Source organism: Brassica napus, chromosome C6, assembly GCF_020379485.1.
Source record: "Brassica napus cultivar Da-Ae chromosome C6, Da-Ae, whole genome shotgun sequence".
In the NCBI taxonomy this organism is placed as follows: Eukaryota; Viridiplantae; Streptophyta; class Magnoliopsida; order Brassicales; family Brassicaceae; genus Brassica; species Brassica napus.
The window spans coordinates 45,588,862-45,607,520 of record NC_063449.1 but is presented as its reverse complement, the minus strand read 5'-3'; the positions used below and the strand labels follow the sequence as shown (position 1 = coordinate 45,607,520).

General features: G+C 31.2%; 1 protein-coding gene across 1 annotated transcript; it reads right to left on the bottom strand.

Annotated features, from left to right (window-relative positions):
* Window positions 1-1,506: 1,506 nt before the first annotated feature.
* Window positions 1,507-2,091, bottom strand: LOC106403219 (purine permease 14-like). The gene has a single exon (XM_013844068.3). The coding sequence runs from the start codon at window positions 2,089-2,091 to the stop codon at window positions 1,507-1,509; it is 585 nt and encodes a 194-aa protein (XP_013699522.3).
* Window positions 2,092-18,659: the final 16,568 nt, after the last annotated feature.

The window sequence follows — 18,659 nt, the reverse complement described above, 5'->3', positions numbered from 1 at the left end:
CCCCTTTTGTAAAAAACTTGAAAGTCCACCCATTTACTCTATTATTTAAACGATCCTGAACAAAACTAAAAACTTGAATCTTTGATCCCCCAGATTTTCTGGAAGACCAAGATATGATCCCATTCCTCCAAGATTCTGAATACCCAGGATATCTCTTAATTCCTGTCTGACAGGTTCTTCAATCTTATATCCAAATTGAATGGAAGATTTATCAAAATTTATTCGCTGGCCCGAGACTGTCTCATAATCCTTTAAAATCCTAAGGATGGTTTGACACTCTTCCTTTTGAGCTTTACAACAGAAGAGACTATCATCCGCAAAAAGCAAATGAGAAATCGATGGGCAAGCTCTAGCTACCTTCATTCCCGTAATTTGTTTCTCTCTCTCCGCCTTTTTTATGTTTGCAATTAAAGCCTCAGTGCAGAGAATAAATAAATAAGGCGATAAAGGATCTCCTTGGCGTAGACCTCTATGTGGAACAATGAGGCCACAAGGTTGACCATTTATAAGAACCCGATATTGAACCGATGAAATGCATTCCATCATCAATTTAATCCAATGAAGATCAAAACCCATTTTCTGGAATAAAGCCTCAATAAAATCTCATTCCACTCTATCATATGCTTTGCTTATATATGTTTTAATTGCCATATACTTTCTCTGACATGCTTTATTAGTCCGCAATCCATGAAACATTTCCTGGGCGATAAGAATATTATCAGAAATCAACCTTCCTGCCACAAAAGTCGATTGAGTCTCTGATATGATTTAAGGGGTGGGATTTAGAGTTTAGGATTTAAGGTTTAGAATTTAGGATTTAGAGTTGAGTAGTGGGGTTTTGGGGATAGGATTTCAATTTTTTTTAAAAAAAAAAAATTAAAGTTTTCAAAATAAAAAAATACTATTTTGGTCATTTTAGTTTTTGATGTCTATTTTTGTGACAAAAACTTAAAAATATCTATTTGAGAAAATTGACCTTTAATTAATTAGAATTATCTTTAAAAATGTTATAGTTTTATTTCGTTTTCATTTTTGTAACAAATTTTTATTTGGTTTCATAAAAATGGTTTTTTAGGCCTAGAATTTTATTCATTTATTGATTATTAATTAACAAGAATAAATAACTTTTGATAAAAAGCTGAGAAAAGTGTGCAATCTTTGTTTTCGATAAATCTTAATCACAATGAATCCAGAAAAACATTACTTTTTTTTAGTTATTTTTACAATAAATAAGATATTTCGCATATACCAAACTTCAGCTATTTCAGTCGGTATAAATTGATACATAAGAAACAAAATATAGCTGATAAGACCATTTTTATCGCGATTTCCTACGCGAATCTTTAGGGGAGACCCACAAAGTGATAAAAAACGTTCCACATGTCGCCAAATAAGAGCCGACTTTGGAGGGGTTTTTCAACTGTTCGCGGGCTCCACCGACACGTGGCAGCCCGCGATTGGTTCTTTTTAATTTTTTTTTTTCAGACAAAAAAAATAAGAAACCCATTATGGGTTTGTGCTATAATCATGCCCTAACACACCTGTACGGTATTTCGCTGTATCGTTCTCTGGTTCTCCGGGGAACGAAGAAGAGAGAGTGAGAGCACCAGCGGCCATGGCGAAGAAGAGTGAGATAAAAATCCATCTATTGAACTTGAACTTTTTGACGATGAAGGATAAGACCGTGGTGAATAAGAGTTGTGCTGTGTAGATGAGTGTGAAAACGTTAAAGGGTATCTCGAGTTTGCCTTTGGTGTATAGTCTTGCGTGAAACACCATGCTCACGCCGATACCAGGGTAAAGTAGGGTGAGGAATCTGAGAGAGGTTCGGTCGGAAGAAGGAGGAAGTTGGTTCGGTTTCCTAGGGTCGGGATAAAGGAGGAAGTAGAGAGGAGTGTGGAGGAAGGGGAACCCGATGACTTGAAGGAGAGATTGAAACCATGTGGCTCGACGTTTGTTGGTTGTGTGGAGGTAGTAGTAGTTCTCGAGGAGTTTTGCAATGGATTGACCTGTTATGACCAAGATGAAGCAGATGATGATGGTAGGCCACTTGATGGTGTCTGTCCGGTTTAGTGTACCGGTTTGGTTCATCACTGTGGTTGAGCGATGTTCTTCGTTCGGAATCTGCACAAATTGTTCTGCCCCCACCAACCCATAACGAAGAAAAAAAAAAACATGACTAATTTCTCTTGACTACAAAATGGATATTTAAATAATTTTTTTCTGTAAGACAATCATAAACACAACAAGTAGCTTTTAACAACTACTAGATCTCGATCCGCGCAACCGCGCGGATTTTTGTTTTTATTTATTTTTATATAAATATTTTGTTTTTAATTTTAAATTGGTATATATTATAATATATATGTGTCTATCAATTTTTAAAACATAATAAATTTACGGTATATTTTTTTCATTGAATAGATTGTTTCAAACTTTCACATGTATTTGTATCTTCTTCTATATATATATTTTCAGATTATTATTTTATTATTAAAATGGTAACTATATATATAAAGATCAGTAAAATATTGTTTTATTGTCATATTCAAAGATATTGTAACATTTCACAAATTTAGAAAGTTTTTAAAAAATTAAATTTTTCGCTTCATAGATTTATATTATCGAGTAAATAATTAAACATTTAGTTTTTGTTTAATTTTTAAAATAAACTATATAGTTTAAAATTTGTATTCATTGGTTTAAAGTAGTAAAGATTATATAATATGATTTTTGTTATTTAATTTTTTTTATAATTTAAAAGTTAACATCGACAAATATTTAAATATTTAACATATGGAGGTATAGTATTACAACATTAAATTATATCTATTTAATTTATACTATCTATTTAATTTATACTATCTATAAATCCAATGTATCATCTATTGTTTAAATCCAATTATTGATAGCCCAATAAAAATTTCTGGTTGACCCAAAATATAAATGATAAAATTAGAGATTAAATGTAACATGACTTTATAGGAATATGTCCATTATGTCCATTTTTAAAAAAAATCACACATAAATCAATGTTGTGACTTCCGTTTTAATATATAAGATATACTGAACATTCCTCCCAAAACTCTATACGAAACATCTCCCATAAAACTTAACACGGAATGGTTTTAGGAATTACTTTTCGAAATTTAAACACATTAAAATTTGATGAATATTGTAAAAAATAGCAAAATCACGTATTCAGAACATTTAAATATGAAAAAATTATTCATGAAGATCTTGATAGTAGAATCTGCATACCTCGTGGTTTGGTCTGCATCGGCGTCTGATTATGTCCCATGGTTTACTGAGTTAGTAAGTATGTCCGAAATTCTTTTGTTTCCAGACAGAGTTTTGTTTACTGTGTCTCTGTGATGATGAGTGCGTTGTATTTTGGTGTATAGTCTGAGTTGGATTTAGTTATACCTTGTAAGCAAAAACATATTTAATTCTATATCATTAAGGTTGATTTTGACTGAGATATCCAACGTTTCCAGTGAAGCAAGAAACCGTGTCTACGCGTCGTGCTAAAGATTTTCAAGGAATCTGTTACAAAAGTAAGTTGATTTTCTTTCTTTAGTAGATTTAGATGAGATCATAGTCATTATTATTTGGTTAACTCAAGTCATCGTCGACCAGGGAACCGTACTAATCTCTATCCTTTGACCTTTAGTACTTTAACGTTTTCTATTCTTCGGTGAAGGGTGCTCAAGGAGTATTGAGTTATAAGGATCCAACATCATTTTCGTTCATTTTTTAATTTTACATATGAGGTCATTTGAATTTTGTAGACTTTTGCTAGTTCATGCCTCGTCAACCGATTAAGAACGCGTTAGTTAGACTTATTCAACTAACCTAAGTTTTAGATTAGAAATACAAAAAGAAGAAGGCTTGATATCCATAATATTTTTTTTGTTTCTTTTAGGGTAATTTATCACCTACAGTTCTTCACTGCAAGGACTTGTCGAATCTTCAGAGCAAAACAGCTAGGATCAAGTTTACACTGATACTTGCAAGAAAAGCTTCATCATGAGTTGATATAAAAAAGGGCCCATATAATTCCATAAAATATATTGGCTCCATGTAGAATTGGCCCATTCTAAATGGATATATAGGTTTTTCAAAACGGATATATAGGGTTTTCTATCATAAATGCTCCGTGTAGAATGGGCCCATACAGGCAGCCACATGATTATCGGTGAAGTTCGTTTCATTAACAAGAATACTATAGTTTTCTCATAAGTTAATTTTTTGTTCTTTGGACGGCACATAAGTTAAACTGAAGATGAAAGAAAATAGAACCTCTAATCAATGGGAGATTTAGGAGACCAATAGAAAGTGTAGTAGGATAAAGACGAGTTCGAAGCACGTGGGCTTTGAAATTGTTTGTCTATGTTGCGACAAAACCGTTCTTATGCAAATTTCAATCGATGTTAATGTACAGAAACAATACTAGCGCTTTCGTAGAAAAACGAATCACTGCTTTCATCCCAAAGGTATTGCCAATAATAAAGGAATCTTTATATAGAGAGCTTTGGACAAAGCATATGCAATGTTGTTTTATGTCGTACGATATACATTTATTAATTTGACGATTCGACCTTTTGGTGTTTTGTGGTGATTACTATTTGGAAATATATTTTTTTTGCTAAAATTTGGTACTATTTGGAAATATTATGAGCATATAATAAATTATTTGTAAATTTAATTTGTTTTATCAATTTTATGAGCAGTTAGCTCTGTGCCCGTGCTTTCGAATGATTGTGAGAGTTTCTCTCGATTTTCAGATTTAGTAATATGTTATTGTAAGGGTTTGTCTTTAATCTTGCTAAGAGTTTTGTGTTTATCCTTCTAGTCTTATTTTCTTTGTGAGGGTTATGTTTTTTCCCGTTAGGGTTTGTTTTCACATATATCAATGTTTTACTGGTCGTATATGATTATGTGTCTGTCTATGTTGATATACTTTAAAATGATAAGATTCATTATTATTATTTTGTCGAGGGTCTCGCTAACCAGTTAACGAGTCATGGGATCTAGAGATGATGTTATCCTGGTTTGGGTCATATATAGTCTCGATGTCCTTAGTCCAAACAATAATACAGAGCCACTTTTATTGGATTAAACCTGCAAGTATCATCGCTGAGGTTATAAAATATAAAATTGTCATAGATATTTTATGCTATTGTAATCTCAATGTAATCTGAAAAATTGTGTCTGATTATATTTTTTTTATCTGTGGATATAGCCCCTTTAATTCTAATAAAGTTAAATATTTGTGATCAATTATTTTTCATCTATTTATGTTTTGATCACTCAAGATATACACATTACGCACTCCAAAAACACCTAATATGTAAACAGATTTATATGTTGGCGGGATCTAAAATATAAATATTTAGAGGACAGAAAAATGTGATGTGTATTCCAACTCAAAAGCATCATAAAAGTCCACATTATCCCTCATTATTAATACATTACATTTAATATTCTTATATAGACTTTCAAGATTTTAGGAGAATGATTGCCAAAGTGCGTTGTTCATGGAGGCTTTGGGTTTTAGCTTTTGTTCAAAACTTTAAATTTGAACAATTGGGTACATTCCGAAACCCTCAATTTATGTCGACTGTGGAAAAGAAAAACCAAAAAGAACAAAACACTATTAAATATATATATATACTCATTATTGATTGTCATACAAAAAAAGAAAGAATGAACTTTATAAGAAAAACAAAACACTGTTAATTTTTGACAAAATAGAAAAACACAAGAGGTCCCCTTTACGATGATTGATAGGAATTCCGATCAAAGCTTCATTGGAGTTTATATAGTTTCCACATCCATAGGTTATATACTATTGTTATTGTTTATTACGGGGAAATTAAAATGCTGGCTCTATATTTATACCAAATTAAGGGGGTATATTGGATAAATAATTTGGGATATTTTTCTTGAAATTTATTGAATTTAGCATTTATAAAAATTATTTGAAACTCAAGTTTATTAGATTAATCATATGTACGAATCAAAATTTTAAAATAACTTATTGGATATTAGGAATATTTTCAATCAATGTTATGAAATCTGATGTTTGGAAAGTGTGATAAAATTTGCAAAACTGTTATTACATAATTGATCGTCTCTTTAACTATTTCAAAGGGTCAAAAAATGTTTGCCAAATTTGTGGGGAGTATCGTAAAACTCGGTGCTGCACACGGTAACCATTTTTAGGCAGACATAGTGAAGATCTCGAATCAAATCCCTTTGGCCCCGTATCTTAGACGATGTCCCAATCAAATTTATATCTTTCATCTTTCTCTTCAATTTATTATTTTCGCATCCACCATTATATTATATAGTTACGACGTATAAGTTACGTACAGGTAATGTTTAACGTACTAATAAGAACGTTGATAACTTAGTCTTAAGTTTGATTTTTCGACATGTAAACTTGTGCTGTTTGATCAAAAAGGAAAACGATCATGCGTAGTAATTATAATATTATGGTCGACGTGAAAAATAATAAAATAAACACTAAGTATGTGTCCGTGTTCAATAGTTTGGGGTTTTTTTTTTTATCTCAAATAAAATGCTTCCTACTTTAAAAAAAATCTAGTGATCCACAATATGATTCAGTCGATCCAATGGCGTAATGACCTTAAATATAAGTTCATATTTATGTCTACTTTTAAAAAAAACTAGTGATCCACACAGAGCCGGCCCGTGGGCCAAGCCAAGGAAACAGTGGCTTCCGGCCGCATTATTATAAATAAAATTTCGGCCACAAATTAACAATAAATTCCTTTGGTCTAATGGCAACATTTGAAACTTAAAGATTCTCTTTGTCCAACTTGGGTTCGAACCCTGAAACATGCGGCCGTTTTTTTGTAACTTGCTTCTGGTCTTGGATTCCCTAGGACCGGCACTGGATCCACAATATGATTCAGTCGATCCAATGGCGTAATGACCTTAAATGTAAGTTCATATTTAATCCACCATACAAGTGTTTGAACTCTATTCATTGTTAAACGAAATAAAATTCGGACTTGAAATTTTTTTTGGATTTTGGCCAAAAAGAGAAGAATTTCTTATGAAAAAACAACATATATAAGAGGGTCTTACCACCAAAAAATTGTTTACTTTTTTTACCAAAAAAAATCGTTTACTCATGTAGTCATGTTTAAGTATTTCTTTCGTTTGGATCAAATTCTTTATATTATGTGCCATAATTCCGAGATTTGAACCTTGATATTTATACAAAATATGCAATTTGTCAACATTGAACCACCATTAGATCCGACGAATGTTATAGGTGTTACCTATATATGATACAGAATCGAATTAATTAATTACAGAAATTTTCTGAAATTAAAAAGAAAAACAAAACAAAAGGAAGTTGAGCTGTAAATGAGCATGAAGGAAAGAAAAAGTGTTGGGAACTCATCTCACTAAGTTGCTCTGTCGCTCTCACTTTTCAAAAGTCTTAACGAATCTCTTTTACATACTTCTCAAGCATCTCCACTTCTCTCTTTCACGTGACACTAATTGTCCACCAAGTTATTACTTTCACAATTAAATACCTTTTAAAATTTTATTTTATCAGCGTATCATTTATGTATACGTATCTTTTGATGTCTTCATCTATGATATATAATGCAATATGATATTTATATTCGATCTTGTGAGAGTGTAATGCTGAGTCTGATCATTACGTCGTAAATAAGATCGATAGATGACACTGGTTTCGTTAATCGCTTCCACGGTGATAAAAAGTAATATTATATTTAGGAGACATCATACTTCACAAACCATTTCATTATTGGACCAATTATACGATCAGTTAGAGAGCGTTCGCGTAAATAATAAAAAATTCTCTGACACCTTTTTTTCTCACGATCACTAATAGGCCATTAGCTTTATAGGAAACCAAACTCGACTCTGTAACCCTAGATAAAATTATCCACTGATGGCGAATAATATCTTGACCAAATCATATGTATTAAAGTTACAAAAAAAAAAATCATATGTATTAATATATAGTTAACATTTGATTATGTATGGGACACTTTTTGCATGGGAAATGTTTGGTTCATGACCAAAAATCTCGCAAGTGACAGTTGTGTGTAAGGTCCACTGATTAATCAAAACTCGACATTATTACAACACACGGTCCACTTAATATTATAATGAATAAATATAAATTTAATGCACAGAAATTTACTGACCACTTGTATTGTATGGCTGACTGATTAGAAAAAGATGGTTCCGAACTCAAAAAGGAACCCACGATGATGCCACGATAAAGTTACGCATACTCAGTTTTAACTTTTAACCAATGGAATAATAAAATAAGTTGCATAAAAGTTTGACGAGGCAGAGAGTGTTATGACTTTAGAGCAAAAGTGTGTTAAAGTTTAATGAGTTCTTTTTTTTTTTGAGAAAAGTTTAATGAGTTCTTCTTCGTTCATTTTCAGAAAAGGTTTATATTTTCGTACAATAAAATAGTTCGTTTGGTCCTTCAACAAAAAAAAATCATTTTGGCCTAACACACGTAAGAGAGTAAAACTGACTTTAATTACTTAAGGTTTTAAAGAAACGTATAGAATTAAATTTAGCAAAAGTCTAAAATGAAACAGGATAATATGGATTAAAAAGAGGCGTGAAGAAAGATCATGGGACCAACAATCGAAAACTTTAGTAAAAAGAAGACGAAGAACAAGAGTACTAGTGCATAGTTTGTACTTCCAAGAATTACATAATATTCTTTATATTAACATGTTCACCAGAAGAAAAAAAAAAGACAAAAAAACGAATTTGGAAGAATAATAAATAGGAAAGGAAGTAAACTATGATGATGTGAATATAGAAGAGTGTTAGGTCGACGTCCATTGTTTTTAACGTGTGATCTCCTTTTTAGGTTATCTCCACCATTTGTCCTCATTTCTCTTGCTTGATTGCGACATTTCCTTCACTCTCTCTTTTATTAAGCTCTCTCCCGTATCTGCATTGCACAACTCTATTTCATAATCAGGCTGATCAATAAAACATTAATAACAAAATATATATACATAAATATGTGAGTGTATACACGAAATTGATTAATAGAATATACATACAAAGAAATATATATAAGAGTTAGTAACAGCCAATATATAAATATAAATATGTGTGAACATGAAATTGATTAATAGAAAAAACTTATTAAAAAAAATATTAATAGAAAAAAAAAAAAAATTGGTTTACCGAGTATCCATATAAGGAAAATAAGAAATATATGTAAATAACTAGCAACACCATTCATACCAGAAAAAAAAACTAGTAACAACATATATACATATAAACTATGCAGTGTGTATACACGAACAAGTGACTCGTAACACACGCACAAAACAACTAATCCTTTAAATCTATATGTATGTTTGCATGTACTTTTTTACTAGATAAAAAGTGTGTTACAAAATTTAATATATATATATATATATATATATGTATCTTTACATGTACTTGTTTGATTTTACGTTTAAGTTTGTAATTGCCAAATCATATTTGAAAAACATGTCATATCTTTTGTTTTGAAAACATAGAAGTCATATTTTCTGTTTTTGAAGACAAACACAACTATATAACATGTAAATTAACTCAATTGAAAATTCAAACAAAAAGTAAACAATCAGCCAAATCCTCTTCAGAAACCTAAATATCAGATTTGAGTCTGGGTCAAAGAAAATCAATAACAACTAATTGCATTTTGATGATATATACTAAGATGCTAATATAATCCTTGACCCAACAAAAAGGTATTCAAATGATAATCAACCAAGGCTAGTGTGTATAACAAACAAAAACAAAGGTGTAGTGGTGATATTTTAATAGGCAAAAATCCATGAGCTTGAGGAGGGAATATTGTGTACAAAAGAGTGTTGGATTTGGTCCCATTAGGTCATCTCCAACAAGACACCAAAACACCAAATTTAGTGTAATTTCATCTTCAACAAGACACCAAATTTTACACTATTTCACCAAATTTGGTGTAATGTGAATAGTGTTACATCAAATTTGGTGTAACACTATTCATCACACCAAATCTTTAAAATACATATTTTATTATGTTTCATTTAATAATATAGTTCAATTATTATCAAATTTGTAATTTAACATAAATATATTGTGTAATTTATATTTTAAATTTATTTTAGCATAATTAAAATATTAATTTTTTTATTTTTACTTTTATTTTCAAAATAAATTATTAAATGACCATTATTATTTATCACTTACAAATAATAATGTAAATATGATAAAATAATTATTTATCAATCACAAACAATAAAAATATAAAAAAATTAAAACTGAAAATATAAAATAATATATAATATTATTTTTGGTGTAAAATTTGGTGTTATTGTTGGAGATGACCAAAAAATTTTGACACCAAAACACCAAATTTGATGTAATTTCTACACCAAATTTGGTGTCATCGTCGGTTGGAGATGCTTTTTGGGGAGTAATTTATAGGACTATAATTGATAATTGACGAAAGAACCAATAGAAAACATTACATGGAAATGCGTAACAGTGTGGCGGTCTCCTCTTTTGAGGTAAGGATTTTCAAATTGTTTTTCAAATCTTTCTCGAACACTATAGTAGACACACACACACATTTATATATGTGGTTAAATTTACAAAGATTTAAATAGTTTTAGTAAAGTTTAATGACGCCCAAAAAAAACATAAATGTTAACTGATTTATTAAAAATCACGAGTGTTAAATAAGAAAACAAGCGATGTGATTTCATGTTTTATATTCCATAGCCAGAGAAACACTTATTTTGCAATTAAACATAGATGTCCAATCATGAAAAACGTTAGTCTCTAAATTCACAAAATCAATTGCTGACAAAAAAAGTTCACAAAATCAAATACTTTTGTTCTCTTTCTTTCTTTGTAGGCCACAGTTTGAGAATAGGATTTATTTGCTAAATAGTCCCAAAAAAAAGTGAAATTAGATTTTTAGAAAGAGAGTAGAGAGAAATAGGAAGAGAAAGTAGGAGAGAGGGGATATTTTTAGTTAGTTAATGAATTTTGTTTTTTTTTGTGTCTAGCAATTTCCCTTGAAAATAAAGTGCATATCGGGACGAAGCATATATATTAAATCAGTATATGAAATATGGACCATATTTCAAGATGGAAACATTATAAATTCTGGAATAGTTTTTGTTCTCCTTCACGCAGACATGTTACACTGTGCCATTGTCCCTTCGCTATTCTATTTATTTTCGAATACATATCAAATATAATAATTAATACTTTGTATTATTAAGTTTATAAAAGTCTCCGTTCTGAATTATTTTCCTTTGTTATAATTTGAACTTTCTCTTTTTTGACCATTAATCCGAATTTTCTCTTTATAGATGATATTTGTAACAATCCAGCCTATTGGTGGTATGTTAAATGATGAAGAAAGACGTCAAAAGAAAATAGAAAAATATCGGAGTGTGACGTACATATAATGATATAATCCATAGCCTCTAGTCAATGGATTGATAAATATTTCTTTTAAGTCATACAGTTATGCATTTTCTACGAGCCGATATAACATAAAATAGTATGCCCTATTATAAATCTCCCCATGCATAAGTATAAAACAGTATCTGTTTTTTTTTTAAGTATAAAACAGTATTATAATAAAGTAATTTTCATTAGTCAATAACTATTATTAGGAATCACCGCCTAAAACATGATCCTAATAAACTGATTTTCATTATTGATGTCTTTGACACGAATGGGATTTATTTATTGGTTTAAAAGTTAACATTATTAACATTATTAATATTTTAAAACAAATACAAATTCATGGACCTGGTGCTTGCATCACAAGCAACTCCGTCTTGACATTATTTTGCAAGAGCCGATGATGAATGAAAAAAAAAATCGAAAATAAACCAAATGGTTTAATAATTTTTCAAGTCAGTTGCTTAGTTATTCAAATTATTTTCTGACACTTAATCATCGTTATTTCCAGCAATATTAGTTGCTTCTTTTTTTTCGATTCATCAGAGGAATGTTATAAGAAACGCTTATACTTACTGATCATCATGTTATTATTCGCCTAAAAGTTTAGGGAGTGGCCTTTGCGTGGCAGGTGAATCTCAGACACCATTGTTTTTTTTTTCTCTTTTCTTAAATTTTATTCGATCCGGTTGACAGGAATTTTGACGAACGATGTTCGAGGTCTTCCACTTTCCTTTTCCTCCGGCAATCGAATATGCCGGAATTGTTTTTTTTTTTTGAAAAAAAATATGCCGGAATTGTTGACATGTGGTAGGTATTGGAGACAATTTTTTGAAATTTATGTTTGTCAAGTGGAATTTCTCGGTGGCTGCATAGATAAGTTAGGGGTATTGGTGGCTTGTCGACCCATGGTGAGTATTCTCTGTTTCGAAGATGGCAGAAAGTGAAACTGAAAGTCCTAGTCATTGAGACTTTAAAGTTTGTCGTAGGCGGTTGAGAACGGTTTCATTGACAGTGGTTCTAACAACTCCATGGAGGTGGTTTTCCAAGTTTGGTAACCCTCTAGTGTATAATCATTTTGATAGGAGATTTGGAGATGAATGTGTTCCTTGAGCCTGGAGACAGCGAATTTCAAAGTGAGAGATGGTGGTTAAAATTTTAGTAGGTGGTTCTTTTTAGGAAGTCTGGAGATTTGTGCCGCGAAACGTTTCAAATGATAGTAAAATCTCTGAAAACTAGGGAGTTCAATCCGGTAAAACCAAACTAAAAGAGAGATAGTAGTTCGGATTTGGTAGTACCAAACAAACCAAATGAATATTATATTTAAGAAACCGCAGTATATGGATATGGTTTGGTATATAAACCGATCAAACCAAATAAACCGATTAATTAAAAAAATTAGTATACTTATATGTAAATTTTATAATATTATTAATAATATATACATAATTTATTTATTAAATACGATATTTATAATCAAAACATTGATTTTAATAATTTTTTATTTATTAAAACAATTTTTTCTCATTTTCATCAAATTAAATAAAGCATATTATTTTGATAACTCCTTGTGCTAAAATATAATTATATAATAATATTTTGATATTATTATTTTCTTACTGTTATTTTAATATTTAAATAAAACATAGAATATTATATTTAAAAGTTAGACTAATGAATATATAGTTATGTTTTAATAAATCTTATTTCTATTCATATAATCTAAAATTTGTTATAAAAGATAAATAAGTCATGTTTTTTTTGTATAACACCGAATAAACCGATGTCATATAAACCGAACCAAACCAAATTAGATGTCGTTCCAATATGGCAGCTAATTTTCATAAACCGAAATACCAAAAAATCGAAAAAAACTTAACCGAAACTGTAACAAAATCTAGATTGAACATGCCCACTGAGAATACACGAGACATAGAGAAACTAGCCGGTCTTGAATATGCCGACCGCCGTAAAGTAAAAAATAATGCCAATTGAAGACCATTGTTGTTCAATCGGAAAGGAAGCTCTGTTACTCTGTTTTTTTTTTTACAATTGTTTTTTTTTTCACCATCGCTTTTTTGCTTGTTAAATAGTTTATGCTGTTTTTGTGTAACTTAGAATTTTGTTTCTCCAGTTAAATTTAGGCGTTGACTGGTATTAACTAGTATTAACCGGTTCAATCACCAGTTAATACCAACCATACCGGTCCAATCACCAGTAAATATCAGTCTGTTTTTTTCCAACTTTCGCCTTTTGATCCTTAACAAAAAATAATTAAATATTTGATTGAACCCCACAAAAAGTTAAGGATAAGTGATAAAAAGCATAAAATAAGAACCGATCTTGGAGGAGTTTTTGCATTGTTCGCAGGTCCCACCGACAAGTGGCGGCCCGCGATTAGTTCACTTTTTAATTTTTTTTTCAGACAAAAAGAAAAACAAAAAAAAAACAAAAAAGGTTTTCTAAGAAATCGTGCCACCGGTTTCAGCGATAATTATGCTCTTACATCTCTACTTCTACCCTCTTTTCTCCTTAATGAGCTGACAACACATTTATCTTGATTGGCAAAAAATAGAGTAGCTAAGAGTACCTTTATCCCCACTTCTTAAGTGGGCTCTTAAGAGGTGGACCCCATATTTTTCTTAAAACTCAACTCTTCATTCTCTTCTGCAAGAGGCGAGTTTCATAGAGTTTTTGTACTGTTTGCGGACTCCACTGACACGTGACGGCCTTCGATTGGTTAGTTTTTAATCTTTTGTTTTTTTAAAAAAATCGGACAAAAAAGAAAAACCTAAGAATCCACGCTCCCCACCCCCCCCCCCCCCACCCCCAGACTTATTTACTCTACTAAGGCATCACACACTCTTAGTTTGTATGGTTCCGATTGGACCTTTTCAAAGGGATGAAATTAATGACGTTTTAAAAAAATGTTATGCCACGGCTGATTAATTTACAACTAAACAAATTGCGAACAAAAGAATGTTATGCCACGGCTGAAAACACATTTATCTTATTATGCCACGGCTGAAAACACATTTATCTTATTATGGTGAGTTTATGTTTTGGATTATACATCTTGATGCTTGCTCTCTTGGCTGGTGGTATAACATAGCAAGACCTCCGGCTGATTTAGACTCGGGACTATGTTATCTTTGATCGGTTAAATATTGTAGCTGTAGAAATCTACTTTCGACTTATGTCTCAAGTTATGTTTCGATCTGCTTGTATGTCACCTTATTTGGGTTGTAGCTTTCTTTCGATAGGCTTTGTTTTCGGGCATTTCAACGTGTTCCGTCAGCTTTATGTATTTCATCTTGTATTCCATTTGGTGTTTAATATAATTCAGCTGACGGAAAAAAAATGAGCAAACAAAATATTTTGAAACATGCTGCTCCCACATGGGGCCTCTTCTGGTTACACCGTTATCGCTATTGCATTGTCACAATTCTCAATATGGATATTGTTTACAAAATAAGTGTAGAATTCAATGCAAAGTCTAGTACATCGTTTCAGAAAATATATATACTGTATTTTACGGCGTTTCACATATATTTGACTCGAGTGCCGGATGTTTACCGGTAAAACCTAATCTGTAAATATATATATACGCAGTAAATTCATTACTATCCCTTTTGGTAAAATAACTATAAATTATTTTTGTGTTCAAAAAAAAAAACTATAAATTATTTAATTTTACTAATTATTTATTTGGTTTCTTTTTATTTACATTTTGTTTCCAAATATTTATATTAGCACATTTCCACACATATTATAATTTTTGCTCAAATATTTGTTAACTCATTTTGGAAAACATAAATGCATTTGTTTAAGTGTAAACATTAATCATTCAAGTAATTAAAAATTAAAACATCAAAAGTTTTATACTCCATCCGTTTCGTATTATATGTCGTTTTAGAGTTAAAATTTCGTTTCATATTAAGTGTCGTTTTATGTTTTCAATGCAAAATTTCATAACAATATTCTTCATTTTATTTTTTCTATTTGTTGAAATATGGTTAGGTGTATAGTATAGGTAATGATGTTTTTCTTTTGGAAATATGCAAAATTAAATGTTTTTTTAATATGTGTGCATAAATCTAAAACGACAACTAAAATGAAACGGGAGTATAAAAAATTTTATATAAAAGGTAAAAAGAAGAAGTACGGTTGTGTAACACACCTGTATGTGTTTTTGGATTTAATCATATTTACACGTCTCAGCAACGCAAATATATAGTGTGAATACTGAGCATCCTACCGATATTATTTAGTAATAAGACACAAATCCGGAAGAAGAAAATCATAACATGAGAACAAGTTGGCAACTATGAGATTTGAAAATTCGGTAAAACGTATCAATCTCTATTATCGTGCAAAGGTATTAATGTTTAGATTGGCATCGGATAGTACCCAAGTTGCTCGTCATTGTTTTTTTTACAGAAAATAAATTAAATATAGTACCAGATCAATCCACCAAACTAATTATCGTCAAATCTTGCTTCTTTTTTTTTTTTTTAATCAAATTATCGTCAAATCTTGCTAGGCGTTAGTTTCCCACGCTAAAATAATAAGTGTCTTCACGTCAAATTATTTGTTTTAGAATTAGAGTAACATTCCCACACCAATTTGTATATAATAGTTTAATCGGTTTTAATTAATTATACATGACTCGAGTCACTCGACGAAGAGTAGCTAAAGAAAACTCATATTTAAAAGTAATAACAATGTTGGTGTTGGTCTGTCATCTCCTCTGTACCCTTGGATTATGTGGGTGTTGTGGACAAGTCGTAACCAATTCTTATTTGAAGATAAGTCTTTTTCTGAAGCAGAGATAATCCTTAAAGCTGTCATGCTAGCTAAAGAGTGGCAAGCCGCTCAGCCTTGTCCGGGAAAGAACTTTGCTTCGTCTAAAGACTATATAGCTCCAGTACAAGCGACTCATACGCATCAAGTCCCACAGGTACCACCTAATGCCCTCGTCTGTTTCTCGGATGCTGCTTGGATCAGCTCCTCCGGAGACAGTGGGCTGGGATGGGTAGCAACAGATTCAACGGGCACGATCCAGTTTTAGGGATCATCACCTCGCCAATATGTAGCTTCAGTTTTGATGGCAGAAGCAATGACACTAAAATCAGGCCTATCTATGGCTATAGCATCGGGTTTCAAGGACGTAGTGTGTTTCACGGACTCTAAGTGTCTAGTTGGCCTGTTCACAGGAGACTCTCCTGTGTTTGCTGTTAATTAATTTTATGATTTTAATTATGAAATCTACACCCAAGACCTAATCTAGATTTGATTTAATTCAATCCTAACACATTTCTAAAGAAGGTAGAAACACTAACCTTGATCCATGCTTGGATACAATTCCACCAATTGATCTTCTCCTCTTTAACCTTCTCTTTGGTGATTTCCTTGATGGACAAGAAATCCCAAAACTTCCTTAATCTCTCCTTAGAAAAAAACTATTAGTGTAGTGTTGTAAAGAGACTTTACGTTTTTATTTTTTTTGATAAAAGGAGTACGAGTCCTTTTATAATAATCTAAGAGACGTGTTGGTTTATATCCATCAAACAGATGTCTGTAACACAACTCTTCTTTATAACCGCACTACAACATTATAATATATCATCATATATATATTTGACCTTATGGTAATATATTCCATTATTATTACCTTTTACATATATGATCATGAGATTAAGGACATTTTTAAATATAAGGTAAAGTAGGAGGGTTATCAATACACCCATATTCTAACTCTTTAATAGAAACCGATCCATCACGGTATCGCCTTTTATATTAGAATCTAAAACATTAATATGAACTTGAACTTTATATTAAACCAATAGATACATAGGTCACATTGAATATAAAATATTCTTACATTCTCCCACTTGACCTTTGTATCGACTTAAGGGTTCAATAACTTTAATGTGCACTTTTATATCAAGTTCACTTGATCTTTATTAAAATTTGGATTGATCGAATCATGGCGGTTGTATGCCATTAAACGACATAGTCCCTTCCATGTATCACAAATCAATTCTAATTTTATATCAGTCCTTATATGAGAAAAACTTTTATTTCTCAAACCAACCATATGTTATCTACAAACCATAAGTGTATACATATACTTTAATGATAACATAATAAATAAATCAGAAACATAACTTTATGTGAATTCTCGGTGTCAAATACATAATGAGCATCCCATAACTAAAATAGCAAAGCCTTATCTATAATACCCATACGTTCTACATGGCCATTGAACGCCTTGGGTGGTAAACCTTTAGTTAGCGGATCCGCTACCATCATGTCCGTCCTTATGTGCTCGAATGACACTCTCTGTTTCTGAACTTCTTCTTTAACAGACATGTACTTTAACTCCATGTGCTTAGCACCCTTCGAGTACTTGTCGTTCTTTGAAAAGAAGACAGCTGCTGAATTATCGCAGTAAATTCTCAGCGGCTTGGCTATAGTGTCGACAATCCGAAGCCCTGAGATAAAGTTCCGCAGCCATAGTGCATGAATTGTGGCCTCAAAGCATGCCACAAATTCAGCCTCCATAGTGGAAGTAGCAATGACAGACTGCTTTCCACTCTTCCATGATATTGCTCCCCCAGCTAATAGGAACAAGTAGCCAAACGTCGATTTTCTGCTATCAACGCATCCGGCATAGTCTGAATCTGAATATCCAATAACTTCCAGCTGATCAGATCTCCTATATGTAAGCATGTTCTCTTTGGTGCTTTGAGACTTTAATATATATTCAGACTAATAGAAACTTTTAACACTTATATTTTAAATAACCTTTGGGCAATATTTAAATATAAGTACTTTCATTGATGCTAATTATATATTCTTTAATATTAATTAAATCAACACTAGTCAAATAAATATGTTATCTTTGGATATACATATTATTCACTATAGTAGAAAAATGATTAATTATTTTCTTATTATTAATTATATTCAATGATCCACCTTTGGGTGATCTCCTAGAATATAAATAATAATTTAATTGATCAATCAAACTTTTATGTCATTTAGCATCCTTGATCTTGATCAATTATAAACTCTATAATTATTTTTAATATCTATATGTCATATAACAAGGTCACTTTGGTGACTATCATATTATATACATATAA

Excerpts from the sequence above, each read along its gene's own strand:
- LOC106403219 (XM_013844068.3), bottom strand. The coding sequence starts at position 2,091 with ATGAACCAAACCGGTACACTAAACCGGACAGACACCATCAAGTGGCCT.